At 40.6% G+C, this 18,180-nt stretch overlaps 1 protein-coding gene across 1 annotated transcript; it reads right to left on the bottom strand.

The window, feature by feature from the left end:
* Nucleotides 1-216: 216 nt before the first annotated feature.
* LOC124260550 (pancreatic triacylglycerol lipase-like) lies at nucleotides 217-16,320 on the bottom strand. The gene is made up of 11 exons (XM_046694875.1): nucleotides 16,184-16,320; nucleotides 13,300-13,565; nucleotides 12,458-12,604; nucleotides 9,701-9,809; nucleotides 9,130-9,246; nucleotides 7,995-8,111; nucleotides 6,936-7,051; nucleotides 3,239-3,371; nucleotides 1,813-1,936; nucleotides 1,130-1,330; nucleotides 217-348 (listed from the first exon to the last, which is right to left on the bottom strand). The coding sequence occupies exons 1-11, from the start codon at nucleotides 16,254-16,256 to the stop codon at nucleotides 279-281; spliced, it is 1,473 nt and encodes a 490-aa protein (XP_046550831.1). The 5' UTR covers nucleotides 16,257-16,320; the 3' UTR covers nucleotides 217-278.
* Nucleotides 16,321-18,180: the final 1,860 nt, after the last annotated feature.

Below are 18,180 nucleotides of genomic sequence, written 5' to 3'. Positions count from 1 at the left end.
TCAGCAATATTTTAGCAATGCGCTTCACCCATTTGATTACTGGATCCCTTGTTGTCTGAGTGACAAGTGCACACTTTAACCACTACGCTACAATTCCACCATAGAGACATTGCAGGAGGTCAGTGACCTTGGAGTATAGACATTAGGTATAAATCAGTCTTGGTAAATTGACATTCGACTGTAAACAGCCTTTACTAACAAAACAGTACAACCAAGTACAACCCTTGTTTTTATTCCATTTCATTTCAAACATAAATGCCAAACAGAGAAAGCAGAGATCAACATAGCTGACTCAGCTGTTTCGGGGTGTTGTCTGGGACGGGCATACTGTGGCCGCAGATATGGACTCTGTAACAAAAAACAGTGAGCGAGTGAGTGAGTGAGTGAGTGAGTGAGTGAGTGAAGGAGCGAGCGCGCACTGTTGGTATCGATTCCAGGATCAATGCCGGTATTGATAACCAGAGAGATACAAACTTCTCGCGTCTGTTAGAGTAATTCATGTATGGAGCGAAGGACCAAATTCTACTCCACAAATACCAGAATGCAGTATGATATTAACCATGATGTAGTGATTGCTTACTTTTAAGAGAAAGATCATTTGAAAAATATTTTTATCTGAGGGATATTTGTTACATTAGAACAACACAAGTAAACCCCGATAAATACGACTACATGATTATACACGGATAGGCTGATATTCCCTGACGATAATATGAATAATTAATAAAGCTGATAACTTCATGTTAAAACAGAAAAGGTAATTTCCTATTGTAATGGAAATGTCAAAAAGTGTAATCATATAAACATGGAAGCACATGGGTGATTTCTTTCAGAAAGTTCAAGGTTTGCGATTTAGAAATCATCCTTTGTCCAAAATATATTGGTATCACAGTGTTACATACATTTTAGTCCTACAACAAGGAATGCTGTCATCTTCCATACACCTAATGTACACATGCATGTACTTACATGTACTGAGGGATAGGTTATTAGTAATACATTTTCAAACTTAACTCTTACCAAATATGGCCGAATACCGGCACTTGTGACTGTGTTTACCGTGTGTTCAGAAAAGAATCAAACATAAAGGTCATATGTTAACCATAATCAATTAGTTTATCCTACTCACGACTTCGCTTCTTCGCCACTAGCAATGACAGCATTGTCCAGGAAGATATATGGATGTCGCAGACCAAGCGGATTCCAGTCAAGGGGCTTGTACCAATAAGAAGCATGTTTCCACTTGACGGTAATCCGCGAGATGTCGCCAAGGTTTAACTCTGACGTCACAACGAAAGTGAACGTGTGGCCGGGGATCAAGTCTATGTCACTTGGGAAAATAAAGCGTACAATAATAAAAACGGTAAGTGCAAATGGTATATGTTTCATAAACCTTGTTTATAGCTCCCTTTTAGAAGAAAGCACAAAAATGGATTGAAGGATATATTCGCAACGTTTCTTAACATCATGAGTGAGTGAGTGAGTGAGTTGGGTTTTATTCCAGCAATATCACGGCGGGGGACACAAGAAATGGGCTCCGCACATTGTACCCGTGTGGGGAATCGATTCCGGCTCTTCAGCGTGACGAGCGAACGCTTTAACCACTAGGCTACCCCACCGCCCCTTAAAGTCATGAGAATCAGAGTATTAACCATACCATGGCAAATCTGGTTCACACTGTCAATGTAACGAAGTCATACGTTCTTCTAACCATTTGTTAAGATACGTGAAAGCTATACTTATATACATTTGATGTTACCGTAGAACTTTACATAACGGTACATGTTATCTTGGACTTATACTTGCACCTACCTGCTGGTCAGTTGGATCTCTCCGCTCTGGCCCTTACTGCCCGTAAGTGTTACAAACAGGTTGCCTCGCTCTGTCCGCGCGGCGGCAGGCTTGCCAAAGGACAGTTTTACTTGGTAATGGTAGCCTAAAGGAACATTCAGCACGGGATTAATGAAGCGGACATTCAATGCTTACGGGTTAGTTCTGAACAGCGCTTTCTCTGTGTCTTCTGTTTTGGGTCTGCGACTGTCAGAGCAGGCGACAAAAAGACGCACTCGTCAGTTAAACTACATGAGCCACTAGACCATTCTTAACGTAGCCCCAAACAATCAATAAATGTGGAACACTTTTTAACAATGGTCCATGAAATGTTTATAAACTGTTTTCAGTCACTGTCAGATAATGACGGTAACAGGTAAGTGAGTGTATTCTGCCCTATAAGAACCATACATGACAAAGACGTGCAAACACACAGTGTTCGGCACGAGCCCAAATTGGCATTTTCGTCCTACCTACGTCAAATTTGGTATTGACGTAGTCTTGGTATTTGTTTTTCACTTTATTTCTTTTTCGCACTGGTACAGTTTTATCCTTCATACACTATTTCAAATACATAGCACAATTAAAAAACAAGCATAAGTGAGATCGAATAGATTATGTAAATAAGTTGTCATAGATTATGTTGTAGTCTTGGTATTGGTAATCTTGTAGTACTGTCGAATGTTGTTGGATGATCCTTAAACACACGTTTTTGATGAGTCTTACAGATGGAATCAAACAATATCATTTATATGTTTTGCCTAGTTATTTAAAAAAAATTAAACCCCGAGGTGAAAAACGTGCGTTTTTGATAGATTCCATTGGAGAAATAGCTACTAAATTTATATCAATAAATGAATGTCTGAAAGTCAGTGATGACACCCGGTGTTCGCATGTCCAGGTAAGCATGTCATGCTCTACCGGTAGCACCCACCCCTCAGCATTTACCTAAAAGTATTTAGTGTGAACCAGTCAATCAAGTGATGGACCGAAAATACAGTCACATCATAGTTAATGATTTTTGCATCTTATTCTACAATACGTAAAACACTACACTACCTACGGTCATACGATCACTCCATTCTATTTCAGCACACAAAAGTATTGTCATCATAAGGTTATCATGCCAAAGTATTTAGTCATTTCGACATAATGACATATCAGGAAGGTACATTGCGGAAGTGTTACTGACCATTGTGTTTAGTGTTGGTTTCTATGTAATAATCAGTGTCGATAAGTAAACGAATGAGTGAACTCATCATCATCATATACATTTTACCTACACAAACGCAGGTATGCAACTGGTATTCTCCTGGAGAAGATAATTAACATTTACTGAGACTGAAGGTATTGAATGCTCCAACTGAACGGACCTCTGTGGAATGGGAAGTCGGGTATATCTACTCACGGCAGAATGGTCCGTCTCCACTAGTCTTGAGGAAGTACTTCACCAAGGTCTGATGACCGGTTGGCTTTACACGATCGGCATGGAAACCCATGTAGCCACACCCCATCCCGCTACAAGGTATGCATCTGCCGTTCTGTAAAGTGCCTACAGATTGTTATTTGTTGAAACGTTTATTTAAAATATGGTTGATGGATATGGAAATAGGTTTTCTAATATTTTCTCATCCATATGCAACTTCACATCATTGCAAATAAAGACGTATCGATGAAAGTTGGAAATCCAGAAATGACATTTTTATAGGCATGGATTTATCACTTGCTTTCATTCAAAACGACAAGTAAGCAATGGTGCACTGGACGAATGATAGCCAGGAATAACTTATACTTCCCTTCGTAGGATCGTATAGTGGTTTACCCAAATACCGGCATAATATTCAACAGACCGTCATCTGTTTGTCTTGCTACCAAAGCCTACAAAGCCGTCTTTGAACTTTTTTAAAGAAAAACTCAATGGACAAGTCTCAAACTTCCTTCAAGAAGAGTGTCATATAACGATGATTACAGATATAATCGGTAGAAATGGATGGATGAGAAAGAATAAACACTGTTAGCGGCCTATTTAAGGGAGCAAGCAACCAGGAAAGACGACGTGTGTGTAAAAAGAATTAACGTTTGAGATGACTCAAATATTGAGTCATGCTCCTACGATTGTTAAAAATCCGTAAATACGATCCGCAGGACCTCGCTGTGACAATTTGAGTTGGCCCTATTCACCTATTTTGCAGCGCTCCCCAAACCAGGCTAACGCAGGGGTTGCCTCAAGGCCTCGTGATAATGTCCCAGACGTTCTCTATAGAGGGAAGGTAAAGTCTCATGGCTTGACATGGTATCTGGTGGTGTTTGGCTGCTGGAGGTAGACGTGACGTGCACAGGTGGCATAAGTGGAATCTGGTCTTGGAAAATAAACCAGCATGCTCTAGCACGTCAAATAAACAATTGGCCTCCATATGTCATCTAGTACTGTCCAGCTACAGCTTAATGGACAATACATGCAGTGGCGTACTGGCAGTCATAGAGATTCCGTCCGTATCATTACAAGCCAACCTTCCAAATCAGTAATTTTGTCTTAAGTTGAGCATGACTTTCGTAAGGACGCCTACAGATATTTCCAGTCTTATCCTGAAAGTTCCTCGTGAATCAGGACTAATCTCAATACACCACACGACATCGCCGGTAGTTTCCCCAATGTCTGTTTTCTAATCAGGGTGTATCGATTGGGTGCCAGTGATGCCGCACGTGGTCGCTCAGCGTGCAGACGATTTGTGATCGCCTGGTCAGTAACGTGAACCGGGCACAAACCAACAGCAGTTATCAGCTGTTTGGACCCAATTTTGAAAACACGTACTCTGATTAATCTATCGCACACTGTGTTGTAGACTTGAGTGGCTGATCCTTACCATTTTGTGTTTGCAGAAACTTTCTTAAACGTCTGTTTCAAAATATGCATCCTCAAAGACTGAGATCTATTGAACATATTGGCTACCTCCCGCTGAATTCTACTAGTGTGAACAATACAAATAGATGTTGGTGTCCATCACGTTGTAATGTTGGTGTCCATCACGTTGTAATGTTGGTCAGAGCGATTTCACAGCCTTAACTGAAATTTCAAAATCAAGAATAACCCCCTCCGTTAATGTTACGGGTGTTTTTGGGCTAAATGTTTTGGTTCCATCTCTTGCAGTAAATTCTTACGTCCAATCATTACTCACACACAGACAATATATATGATCTGATGATCCCCTACTCTTTTGCGAATATATATATATATATATATATATATATATATATATATATATACCTATGTTATTATAGTTAAGAGGGAAATGAGCGCCAGTCGTTTATAGTGTAGGAGAATGGCATTAAACCGACCGTTATTGACAAATGGAGACACGAATAAGCAACTAGACTAACAGAAACTCATTTCCGAGGAATCATGGAAGGGGTAAGTACGTGACATATCCAGCAGGAACCTTGGTCACAACAAGGAGGAAATCCTGTGATTCAGGAAATGTGGTGAAACCGAGTGGTGCCTCAGTTGGGCAATTCGATGTCCATATGGTTCTGGCTGGCACGGAGGAAATGATCAGAATCAGATGTGTTTGTATAACAACTGCTGGGGACATGGGTATTTTCAGAGGTGACCTCGACCTTTCTGTGATCACGTGTTTAGAGAACGCCGAGTGTTTCCAAGGTACTTCAAGGTGGTGTAGTAGATAGAGCGACTGCCCAGAGAGTGGAACAGCTGGTGGTTCGATACCCGGTCGAATAACACCCGAAGACGTTGAAAGATCATGGTACATGTTTGCAGAAAGGATACATCAAGGATAGGTCTAGGGCCAGGATACAGTATCTGAACGGGGTATCCGTCTTACAATCCATCAGGTATCAGAGTGGACTAGCACGATGAAAAGGCATTAAATCCGGTCTTGAAGAAGCCGACAGACATACTCAGCCATGCACGTTGCTACATAAGTGCCATAATCTTGAATGCTATGTAAATACCCATCTCACCTCAACACCTCAATAACTGTGACATCATGGGAGATAGGGTTATCAGTTTACACGGGGGATGAGTGATTATGTGGTATAAATGTCTTCAAAATCTTCTGTTCACATTATTTTTCTCTTTGGAGTAGAAATACTATGATGTTTCTGTGTGTCAGGAGGTGATTGATTTGAGTTACAGTATTCCCTTTCCAATGAACAAATATTTACACATCTGAGACCAAATTACAAGGTTGAAATTTTAACAAGGTTTCGTGTCTGCTTGTACAATCACATGACCATCCCTCTTCCCACCAGGGACCCATTTTGTGTTGGGTGAAAAGAGACACATTAAGGACAAGGTCACTTGACTGAGGAACTACGCGAGAGTTACATAGGCTTATGTATGGCACAGGGACTAAGCGTTGGAAACTATTGGGAGTCAAGCTACAGTACACCCATCCACGTGCTCTCCGAGTTTTGACCTTGGACCATGGACCACGTGCCCCGATGACGCGGTGACCCGATCATTCTGATAATTGCTCACGATGTCAGTTACAGATTATTTATTCCACACTGAAAATTTCACAGTGATCGAGCTGAGTGTAGAACGACATTCATTCCATTGAATCCTTCCCGACCGAGAGCGTTACGAATATGTTACGTCAATGAGACTGTTGCCTGGCTTTTTCAGATTCACTTGACTAATGTGCAGGTTCTTTTAGAGATATGTTCTTGTCACTTTTCAGGATTTGGGAATGTCCTCTCACAGGAACCAAATACATAATCTTATTCTTATGATGTGTCATTATAGAAACACTGAAACATTTGAAATCGTATCTAGTTCAAAAGTATTGTCTATAAATGTAATTCCTATTTTTACCATTTGACATTTCTAATTGTTTGGACCATCTACAATCACATATTGTACACTTTCCAAAAGATTAAACAGACATACAAGGAGGAATATACTGGCATGCACCCAGCCGGAAATCTATAGCTTTCAGTGGGCGAAAATATTCTGATGCAGTGTTGAGCAAATTCTACTCAGCGATGTAATATGGATCAGCTGTGATGAACGTCCTATAATGCGGAAATTGAATAAGCTCGGAGCATACTACTAGAACATTTTAGCCTGACTTCGAACAACTCACATTGAAATCGTCATAGCTGTTGCATTTGAAGCCTTCAAAGGGGCACTTGGAGTTGATGGATTCCGTGAATAGTGCGTATGAACGTAGGTGGTTGCAGGCCACGAACTGTTTCACACCTGGAACATGCAAATATCTCGCAGATTATCCATTAGCCTTGGAAAGGTCACCTGTCTAAGTGGCAGCAACAGCTACGATTGATGATGTCATTGGAAATACCTCCCAAAGGAACTGAGTAGGATGTTTAGCTACACACCAAGAGTTGTTGCACATTTCACACAGATGGTTCCATGCTTTGATCATGTTCGGTGCTGTCGAATAAACCATACAGAAGTGTACTTTTGCCATTGGGTATTGTAGTTGGTAAATCTATACTGAAGTTAATACTGACAGCATGCCTCTTGATGTGGAAACATGCCCCATTTTCCTGTATCCAGATTACAGTCCATTAGCATTAACACAATCAAAGGCGAAAACATGTCAATATGATTTCGAGAAAGCAGCTGTATTTCTACTCCAAAGAGCTGCATGTGAGCAGCAGCTCACGTGGTGTATACGCCAACTGTACGTAATGCTCAGCAATCACAGTAATATATTATGTGTTTGTGTACCTAAGAGACTGGGAAAACGTTAAGTGGTTGTATACAAGAGTTGTACACGTCATATGGTTGTATACAATATTTTGATAAGACGTGACATGGCTGTATACAAGAGCCTGGTAAAACGTCATGTGGTTGTTCACAAGTAAATGGTGTACGTTGTATGGTTGTATGCAAGAATACAAGTTTGAGAACACGTCATATGGTTTAACACAGTTGCTTGGTAATGCTTCAGGTGGCTGTAAGCACGTGTATGTCATATGCTAGTATAAATGAGCGTGGTTATACGTCACATCTGACCTAAATTACAACGATGAAGGCAATATGCCAAAGGAGAGTGTACAAGAAGGAAGAAACATGGCAAGGGCAATAAGGGAAGTTATACGTCATAGGGTAGTATACAAGAAGGAAGGTCATGGGTCATGGGTAGTATAGCAGAACACGTGCAAGAGAAAAAACCGACCTTCCGCTAATCCACCAATGTTGATTTGAGTGACGGGACCCTTGTCACAACCTGGCTGTGTCATTCCGCCATTAGGGAAATAGTCCACGTGTCCACACGCCTGCCGCATCCCATAGCCTTCAAGTAAAACACTCGTAACTCCCAGCTACACAACATTTTGCATTAACTCGCCTTGGCATTTCATTATCCTAAATCGCATTCAATAGCTGCAAAACTGCTCATCCGGCGTTAAGCAATAATCATTCACTCATTCATGATCTCAACCATCCGCATGGACAACATACACATAGTTGTGACACTTTGAGGTTTTGCCAAAGTGTGAATCAATTTTTATAGGCAAGTTTGGATACGTTTGACATTATGAAATGAGAGAGGATGCAAAAAGTTATATTTAATACCTTGAAGAATCATTATTTACGCTAAAGCCTATTTTTTTATGATTAAATACACCACAATTATATGTAGGCGCATCAAAACGCCAAACAATATCGACCCTCTATTTCACACTCTTGGCGTAACCAAGGTGTTGAGTGTACTAGTCACTGTACAAAATATGAAGGGGTAAGGCGCCGTATCAGAATGGGGGAACTAGTCACTGTATCAAGATATGGTGAATTGTCACTGTTAAGACTATTCACCAGCATGCGCTTAAGATCAGGCGCTTTTCACTTGTATGTTATTGAGAGTACTAGACACTGTACAAAGTTTCAGGGGTAAGGTAGCGTATCAGGATGAGGGTCTAATCATTGTATGTAGATGACTGAACTAGTCACTGTATATAGTTTCATTTCAGGCTTTCCTCCCAAATCAAATTTGACATGCATGCTGTGATATAAGTGAAGTATCATTAAACTGACTGACTGACTGACTGAGTATAGTTTTACGCCGCTTTTAGCAATATTCCAGCAATATCACGGCGAGATATGGCAGACACCAGAAATGGGCTTCACAAATTATACCCATGTGGGGAATCGAACCCGAGCCTTCGGCGTGACGAGCCAACGCTTTAACCACTAGGCTACCCAACCGCCCCGAAGTATCATTAAAAGCGGCGTTAAACCCAACTCACTCAGTCCCTGTATAAATTGAGACTAATGTAGACAAGACGGAGGTGAATATCCGCTGTGTGCCTTACCCAGTTTGAGAATGGATTCGCCGTCGGTGTGGATGACATCTACAAACAGGGCATCCGTGGGGTCGAGCCTCACTTTGGTGGCTGTGTTCTGGAAGTACGGATCAGCTGGGTCCAGCCCTGTCAACGGAGTGACGTCAGTTGGTTTAATGTAAATACAACACTGGTTGGGATTGGCTGCATCTCCTGTTTTGTCTATTGAAGATCGCATCAACATCTAAATATTCAGGTATTAAACTTTATTTTGCTTTCAATTAAACCTGCAATTGGAAAAGACCACACATTACCGTATAAACAGATGATAATACTGAAATAGCTGAAACGGTCCCTTTTAGAAAAACGAGGAATTACATGTAAATGTATTCGAAGTGATTATTTACAATAGTGGATTCTCATTCACCCCACCATCACAACACTGACGTCACAACCTGACATTGCATTGGCAGTGAAATCAGATTAACGGCTCCTTTCAGCTTGCTAGTTCCCCATGGCCCCAACTCGTGAAATGTTCCCCATTTGCCCCGACAGCAGGCAGCGTTGTGTGACGTCGTCAAGACCGACAGAGACATCGTACCTGTGATTCTGCCCACGTACTGGATTCTCTCCCCTGCATAGCCTGCAACGTGGGCTCCAAGACTGTGTCCGAGTATATGAAAGTCTTCAGGTTTAGCCCCTGCCTCGGTCTGCAATAATGAATGACTACAACAAAACTCGGCGAATCAAACCCCTAACAACATCTTGTTCCCGTCAGGTGAACTGATCGTTGTACAACAGCAATACAAAGAGTAATGAGTGTGTACACGAGCCATATATACGGTGCCTCTCTTTATAGCAAACAGTGATTTGTACATGTACCACATGTAGTGTGCCTCTACCATATGCAGGGTGCCTATCTTTTTTGCAAACAGTGATATTGTACATGTACCATATTACCAAACAGTGATGTAACGCAAGTGAGGGTAGATAAATCATACGTACTACCGTATGGCGAGGTGTTTTATATACACTTGAGTTGTAGTACAGATGTTTTATGTGCTTATCTTATGTTCAAAACCGTACTCTATGATTAAAACAACTTATTGGATGGCGTCATCATCGTAGAAGCATATATATATAGTCCTCAGCAATGGTGGGTAAACGTTTTGAAATTATAATAACAACTATAGGTTATAAAATGCAGACGTGGCGGTTACTAGAATTATCAATACAATACATTTTGGTAAGAAAACACGATCATAATCGACAAAGCGTAGGAGTGACAAAAACGAGATTGAAGTCTGACCCCCAACAACAGAAAATATTAAAAAGAATTCCAATAAACTTTTGAATGATTTGGCAAGACCAGATTGCCTCAACTGGGGAAATAAACTGTTGTTCTTGGCTCAATTTGTACTGTATTTTTGTTCTGATGTTATACATGTTTAAATAAGATAAATTTGTATCTGTGACTAAATGTTAGTCTAATATCTGAGGACTCATCCTGCAAAACAACATGAACATTTGATATAAGACATACCCTTTTCGTACTGAACAGTAATCCCATTGTTAACACAGGCGCATTTATCGTTGAAATAATTGTTTTATTTGGCCATGACCGATTCCTTAAATGCCTGCCACTGTCGGTTTCAGTCAAAGACTTAAATTGAACATAAAGCAGCATCTGCTGGCTCTTGGTTACCGAATCTTCTCCCGCGGATATAGACGTTAGGAACATTACTTGTACCAGGGAATTTGATTTGTGTAGACGATAACCGAAACGATTTCTATCTGGAATAGATTCTAAAATATTAAAGAAGGCTAAGCCTTAATTACGAAATTCCGTGTGTACATCCATCGATTGAATATTTTTTGTAGTTGCATTAGCCATTTTTTACGCCTGATTACAGGAGACTGCCAGTCTCGTGCCATTTCAAGCATGGAACACGGTTAATTGTCTTGAAAAATTGATACATGGATGGATCTACTAAAACATGTTTGACATCGCTCAGCAATTGCTCCAAAGCCGTAACAGGGTTTAAAATGCGTCATCGTGGGATTCTGACGTCCAGTAAATATTGTATGATATACGTGATTGCTTTTTAGAGATACTATCTTTGCTGTCGCCAGATTGCAGGTGGACTATAAATTCCTAACATAGGCGAAATATGGTCTGTGGAATAATTAGAAACCACATGGAATCCACATTATGGCATAAAAACTCCAATGAAGTAATTATAGCTGAATACGTCTTTGATATCTGGACGGGCTGACAGGGGAACTAATGCAGATTCATCAACAGTTATTATTCCGCACGCTCGCCTTGTCACTGAATGTTCGAAGGATTGGGGTGAATGAGTGAGTGAATGAATTACGACTTTAAGTCACATCGGCAGTATTTCAGCCATATCGTGACTAAATCAAGTTATAGATTCATAATGATTAAATGTAAATTATACAATAACCTGGCAACGAAGGACAGTAAATCAACTATATTATCACAGATATATATTAAAATCTATACAGTATAGTAATTAAATCTAAAACATTTTTACAGTATAGATGACAATACAACAAAAAGAGGGTGACGGTAGTATCGGAAGAGTGTGGTAGAGGGGCCAGGAGTGGGAGAGAGAGGGCGCCATGATAAGAGTGAGTGAGTGAGTTTAGAAATATTCCAGCTATATGGCGGTGGTCTGTAAATAATCGAGTCTGGACCAGATAACCCAGTGATCAACAGCATGAGCATGGATCTACGCAATTGTGACAGCCAGGAGTTCTTTTGGGCTGGTGGTGGTGGTGGTAGAGAGTGTGTGTTGGGGGTGGGCATGGGGGTGGGTGAAACATGGTGAGAAGGACATGGTGGGAGAAGGGGAGAGTACTGGTGTGAATGGTGGTAGTAAATATTAAAGTTAGCTTGCAAACATTTATAACTTGATCTCGCGAGTGTGAGACTTCATTCAATATGCCGGCACCAATCGAGTGATCGCATTCTATTTAGACATAGTAGCTTGTTTACTGTTTACAGTGATGGTTGATATGATATACGTGAGGTAGATTGCTAGGGTATGGATCCTAGCATGTTAAGCATGACCAGATTCATGTTGTGTACACAAGTAGATGTCTGTAAGTAGAATGAATTGGTGGGAGCGTGAGAAAGGAGAGAGAACTGTGGGTCGTCTACGAGGAGATCCCTGGTGGGAGCAGCAGAGTGACTGGTGTTTAGGAATGTTGAGGGGTTTTGGAGTTTGGAACACGGGTACAATGTCCTAGTTGAATATGGGCAAAGGAGAGATGGGGATTGGGGATGGGCGAGACAGCTGAGATACAACTTGAAGGGAACTGATTGACTCACTTTGAGGTATGTAATGAGTTGAGCAATGACCGCCCCTACCACTCTGGTATTGGCTGTGGCCTGAGTGTAGGGAGGAGCCGAGCCGCCGCCCCAGTCGATGATGATCACGTTGTAGTCGTTGTTTTTCAGAAACTCGTCTTTCATTGTCTAGATAAAAAGCATCACAACAAGTCAAACGCGTTTTCATCCTTCTGATTGGTTGCCCCACCACGATATAATATGACGACGACCTGCGAATAACTGAGTTAAACATCAGACAGATGTGGTTGACATAGGTTGATGTTAGTATCAACAATCCAGCAGTCGGGTACGATGTCACTCAAACAACCAAGTAACAGAATATCACACATTACCAGCCATCAGAGAGAGTACCTACTGATTGGTGCCAACTCGGGTTCTGTACTGTACAAGGAACTGTACCAGAACATGGAATGTTGTAGTAGTTAACCTATCTGAATATCACTCATCTTACTAGCAAATATTGACATATTTGAATTTTATATACACTATTGTATGCGAAATGATGCAACTACGAACAAGTCATTTAAAAAGTAACATATCTAAAGCACAACATATCTGTCCCGTGTCTTATCTGTCTCATGTCACTTTGTACTTACAATGTGTATTAATGCAGACTCGTTCTCGTCACTATATGGCTGGAATAATGCCGATGTGACGTAAATACCCAACTCAACTCAACTCAACTCAACTCAACTCATGTCAGGCAACGAAACTCGCTGTATATCCGAAGCAAGTTAATGTAATGCTTCACTGGGGTTTTTGTCTATCGCGTCAGTTATTTACAAAACGGTCATGTAAATCTAAGGCATTGGCTGTCTTACGTGAAGCCATGGTTCCTTTCCTGTATCGATGTACCCATGGGTGATCATCTTGGTGGGCTTCTTGGGATCAAAGTGTGACGACCTCACTGACTGGGCACTACCAGCAGTAAGGTACTGGGCCTTCACAGTGTTCAGCCTGGTGTACAGAAGGAACTGGACGTGGATGTGCAGGGGGGACTGTGGGAGGAAGTTGAGGGGTCGGTACAGGCTGAAGAACGGCGGGTTGGTGTCGAAACATCCCAGACCATCATAGCACACATTTGATCCTGAAAAAGGGTGGTTTGTAGGTGGTGCAGACGGAGCACAGGTATCAGGTGCAATATTTATGGGCATTGATGTAAACATTAACAGAGCTACTGACAACTGTGCTTGCCTCTGATTGACTGGCCGGTAGGAAGATGGTGTCATGGTGGAATATAATAGACAGTAATCAGCTCTGACTCAAATCTGTTAGTTCCTCTCATCTCATCCTTATTCTGAAAAACCCACCAACGGTGGTACATGAGACAAATAGATGCAAATGAATACAATAAATGCCAAGATAGCAAGGATGTTCATCGACGTTTATAATACATATACAAAGGTATATTATAACTGATTGAAAAAGCGTAAATGTTACAAATTAGATTTTATTTGAGCCATTTGGAAATAATTCTAATATATTTTGCTAAGTTACGTAAAGTGTTTGTTCTTTTGGATTTGAGAAGGTTCGCCAATTTTTAGAGATTCGGCCATTGTAGAAATTGATTTAGGATAAAACTTGATCTTTCTGAAATGAAGGCTGCACATTTAAAAAGATAATGGAACTCATCTGCAACTGCTGGTGGGGTGCAGAGAGGGCAAAGTCGCTCTTCTCTGGGTACTCCACCCCAGCGGCCAGTCTCAAACGGTAGGTTATGGTTTGATTTTTGGAATATCAAAAGTTGCTGTGATATAGTTAATTTGAAATGTGTAACACCAAAGTAAATAATATCCTTGCGTTTCTATCTGAAGTACCTTTACATATAACACATGGTGTGAATTCTTTCCTAATACAATATATGGGTGTCGGTCTATTGTGTGACCCAATCGGTGAGGCATATGCGGACGTTTGCCAACCACCAAACCACGCTGACAAACCATAAGCAATAACCCACCAGTCACCCTACTCGACACGTGGTGCTTACATAAACTAAGAATAATAACCGGCCAATTTGAAAGTCGAGATCTGATTGACAGAATTCTGTCACCTTCATCGACACATGATGCTTACATAAACTAAGAATAATAACCGGCCAATTTGAAAGTCGAGATCTGATTGGCAGAATTCTGTCACCTACATCGACACATGGTGCTTACATAAACTAAGAATGATAACCGGCCAATGTCTGATAACAGAATTTGACAAGCTAAGGGACGCCACTCTGTGACGACTCAAACAGCCAGGATAAATCCATGACACCCCGGGCGCTGTTAGACATCAAACCGTGTAACAAACTATGAATTAATGTTGTCTCATAAACTTCGCAGCTATGTATAACTGCAGGCAGTAAATGATCAACCCTGGGCAGCAACCCTTTGCGTACACCTGTTTGACAGTGGTCCGCCAAGGTTTACGCCATCGGGGTACTGTGGAAGAGAGGTCACATACATTGTATTTGTTAATATCCATTCAACCTACGTTAGCTAGTACGACAAGCATAGACTACTGGGAACCTATTCTGCTGCCGTGGAATATTCAAGTGGTGTTTCCAGTGGACGCAGTCAAGTTCATGAAAATAAGGAATCGCATTTTCATTTGACGGAGAACCTTCTCTGCATTACACACAGTCTCTTGCATGCAGAGAAGGCGCGCCTTGTAATAACGTTATGGAATCATCAATGAGTAATGTTTTCATATTGTGTTCCTCTATAAAACACGACCTATAATTTGACATTAATGACACTCAACATGTAATTTCGCTATTTTGTATTCGGTTTCTCATATGACATTGTTATTGGCCTTTTCCACTAAATTGCTGTACTCAGTTGGATTTAATTAGCGCCGGTCGCCGTAACGTCGATAAATATCGATAATCATCCCCTGAGTGGTCTTTAGCCTGGCGTTTGTGCAAGCGAGACCTGATTAAACAAACCCCAAATCTTCCCTCTGTGAACCGGCTGTTCTATTAGTCAGCGGAACGACGTGCTTATGGCAAAATAAACACTAAGAAAGGATGGGTTAACGATGTTTCTCAGGAAAAGTATTTCAAAGCTTTCTTAATGGGCAGAAGGTGTAAAAAATGTCAATTCCCTTTGGAGAGAATGCTTCCAGTGTTTTAACAACAGACCGAAGAGAAAATGCGTTTCTTGGATATGTGAAAATAACCAGATGGAGAAATTCGAATGCAGATGACCACGTGTCACGTAGAGGCCTAATAAATACCCAAAAAACAAAACAGGCCCGGTGATATGGCTTCTGTTTGCTGTAACAAAGGGCATGTATAACACAAGGACTTGTTTATTTGTTTTGGAATTGAACCTCTAAATCACAATAATGTTTTGAAGGATTAACAAGATCAACAGGCTCCTCCAGAAGTAGATAGAGATTTAACATTCCATATCGTAATGACGAAACCATCCCTTTGAAAGATTGAACACATAATGATTTTGATTTCGAGTCAGTGAAATATTTTCAATGGTCGGATAACCTACTATGTCATCCGCTGTACACCGCGTGCATTGTCCATGACCTGACTTCGTGTGTCGCGATAACAATTCCTGATGCTGAGGAATAAGAACATATGTTTGATTGATAAGTCATCACATGTATCATATGGATCTACAGCTAATTTGACTGACAGACTAGTTGACCTCAACGACACACGAGGTCGTGTAAATTCTGAAAATACTGGACGGCACTTACTCTTCTGGGACTCGGATGCAGCTGTGGGCGTGGCTATCGCCAAAAGAGCGCACAGGATCCCCACGTGCATCATGGCTGACAGACCGAGCTGAATGGAAGAATCAGTAACAGAACTAGGGTGCGGCTGATAAGACTAGGGGTCGCAACCACGCTGAAGTACGGATTTAAAGATAAGGTTACACGGGTCGTTTGGTGTCACTGGGAACAAACTGGTAATCTTATGTGTCAAAATGAATCGTTAAAATTATATTTTAGAAGGCGAGCTATAGATTTGTTCCTAAACCAAATATTTTTTGGATTTATACTCTACTAAAAAAGGATTGATATGTCACAATTAGATCAAAAGCTTCTGAAATATACTATGACTGACTGACTGACTGAGTTTGGTTTTACGCCGCTTTTAGCAATATTCCAGCAACATCACGGCGGGGGACACAAGAAATGGGCTTCACACATTGTACCCATGTGGGGATTCGAACCCGGGTCTTTGGCGTGACGAGCCAACGCTTTAAATTTAGCCACTAGGCTACCCTACCGCCCCAGAAAATAGGGAAAAAAGGGACAACATAAGTAATTTCTATCTTATATTAAATCTCTAATTATAGGTATAACTTAACTTAATCCTATCTTATATCAAGTCTAATTATAGGGATAAAATATGTATTTTCTATCTTATATCAAGTCTCTAATTATAGAGATAACACAACTTATTATAGTGGTGTCTAAATATGGTATCACTAGTTACACACTAACAGTGGTGTCTCCACCAATTCCATCACGATGCAGTCGTAAGATAAACTGTTCTGAGACTACAAATTATTACATTCCAACACGAATTTCATTCAGTGTATAATCTTCTGTTGGCGTTGTTTTTACGGAACCCTATAACGCAGCGCAAGCTGCTATCATGTTGCAATGCCGCCACTGTTTTGCTCAGTTTTAATGAGGATATTTCCAAACTTAATAACGTTCGATTTGTTTGTCAAAGTATGAGTTATGTTATGCGAACAATTGTTTACTGGCACATCTCTCCACTTTTATCTCAAAGCTTCTCATCGGGAAACATAAAGTCCATCCATGGGACGAGATTCATTGGTGCCGACAGGAATTATGGAGAAACTGACGGGCACTAGGGCATAAAATAACAGAACCACCGCGATAGTGACTTCGCTTCTCTCTCACTCTCCTCCTCTCTGTGAAATGCACACGTAATAATTAACGAGGATTCGGAAGTGGCAGCCTCGGGAAAAGCTATAAATATCGCTGACGTCTTGTTCGCGTGGATGCTGATAATGTCAAGCCAACAAATAGTGTGGAATAACAAAATCTGAGCTAGTTGAAAAAGAAACAGAAGATTTTAATTAAGTACAACGATTATACAAAACAGAAACACCAGTGAACACATGGCTCCATGGAACAAGAGATGCAATATAAGATATAATTGCCTATTTTTGTAAAATCGTCAAAACATTGAATAAACATTGAATAAACTCTTTTCATCATCAAATGAAAATCTCTTCTAAAAGCAGAGTCTATTGAATAACGTTTCTGTGTTGTTTGTAGTTTCACATACATATTGTTGTTACTTCGGAAATGTAGGCCATCCGACCAAAAATTCTCAAACAATACATTTAAGAAAAGTCCCCCCTTTTTACGTTCAGTACTTTAGTATCAATGTAAATCATCAACACATGTTATTATAAATTCCCAAACCATGGACAAATCAGCAAAAAAAAATCTACTTCTCTGACGTTCTTGAAAAAAACCCAGTTTCACAAAATAAACATAATCTTTGTTCGTACAAACTATTTTTTCGTCCAGAATCAACTCCTACACAATGATTCCCACAACAGAAATAAGCATTCCTTGAATAACCGATTCTTAATATGTACCAAATAACGTTCTGGCTGTAGAACATGTGTGTGTGTGTGTGTGTGCGTGCGTGCGCGCGCGCACACACATATAGAACATATGTGTGTAAATGTGTATATATATAT

This window comes from Haliotis rubra, unplaced genomic scaffold (genome assembly GCF_003918875.1).
Source record: "Haliotis rubra isolate DU_JTF1 unplaced genomic scaffold, ASM391887v1 Scf769, whole genome shotgun sequence".
NCBI lineage: Eukaryota > Metazoa > Mollusca > Gastropoda > Lepetellida > Haliotidae > Haliotis > Haliotis rubra.
This window is presented reverse-complemented; position numbering and strand designations above follow the sequence as displayed.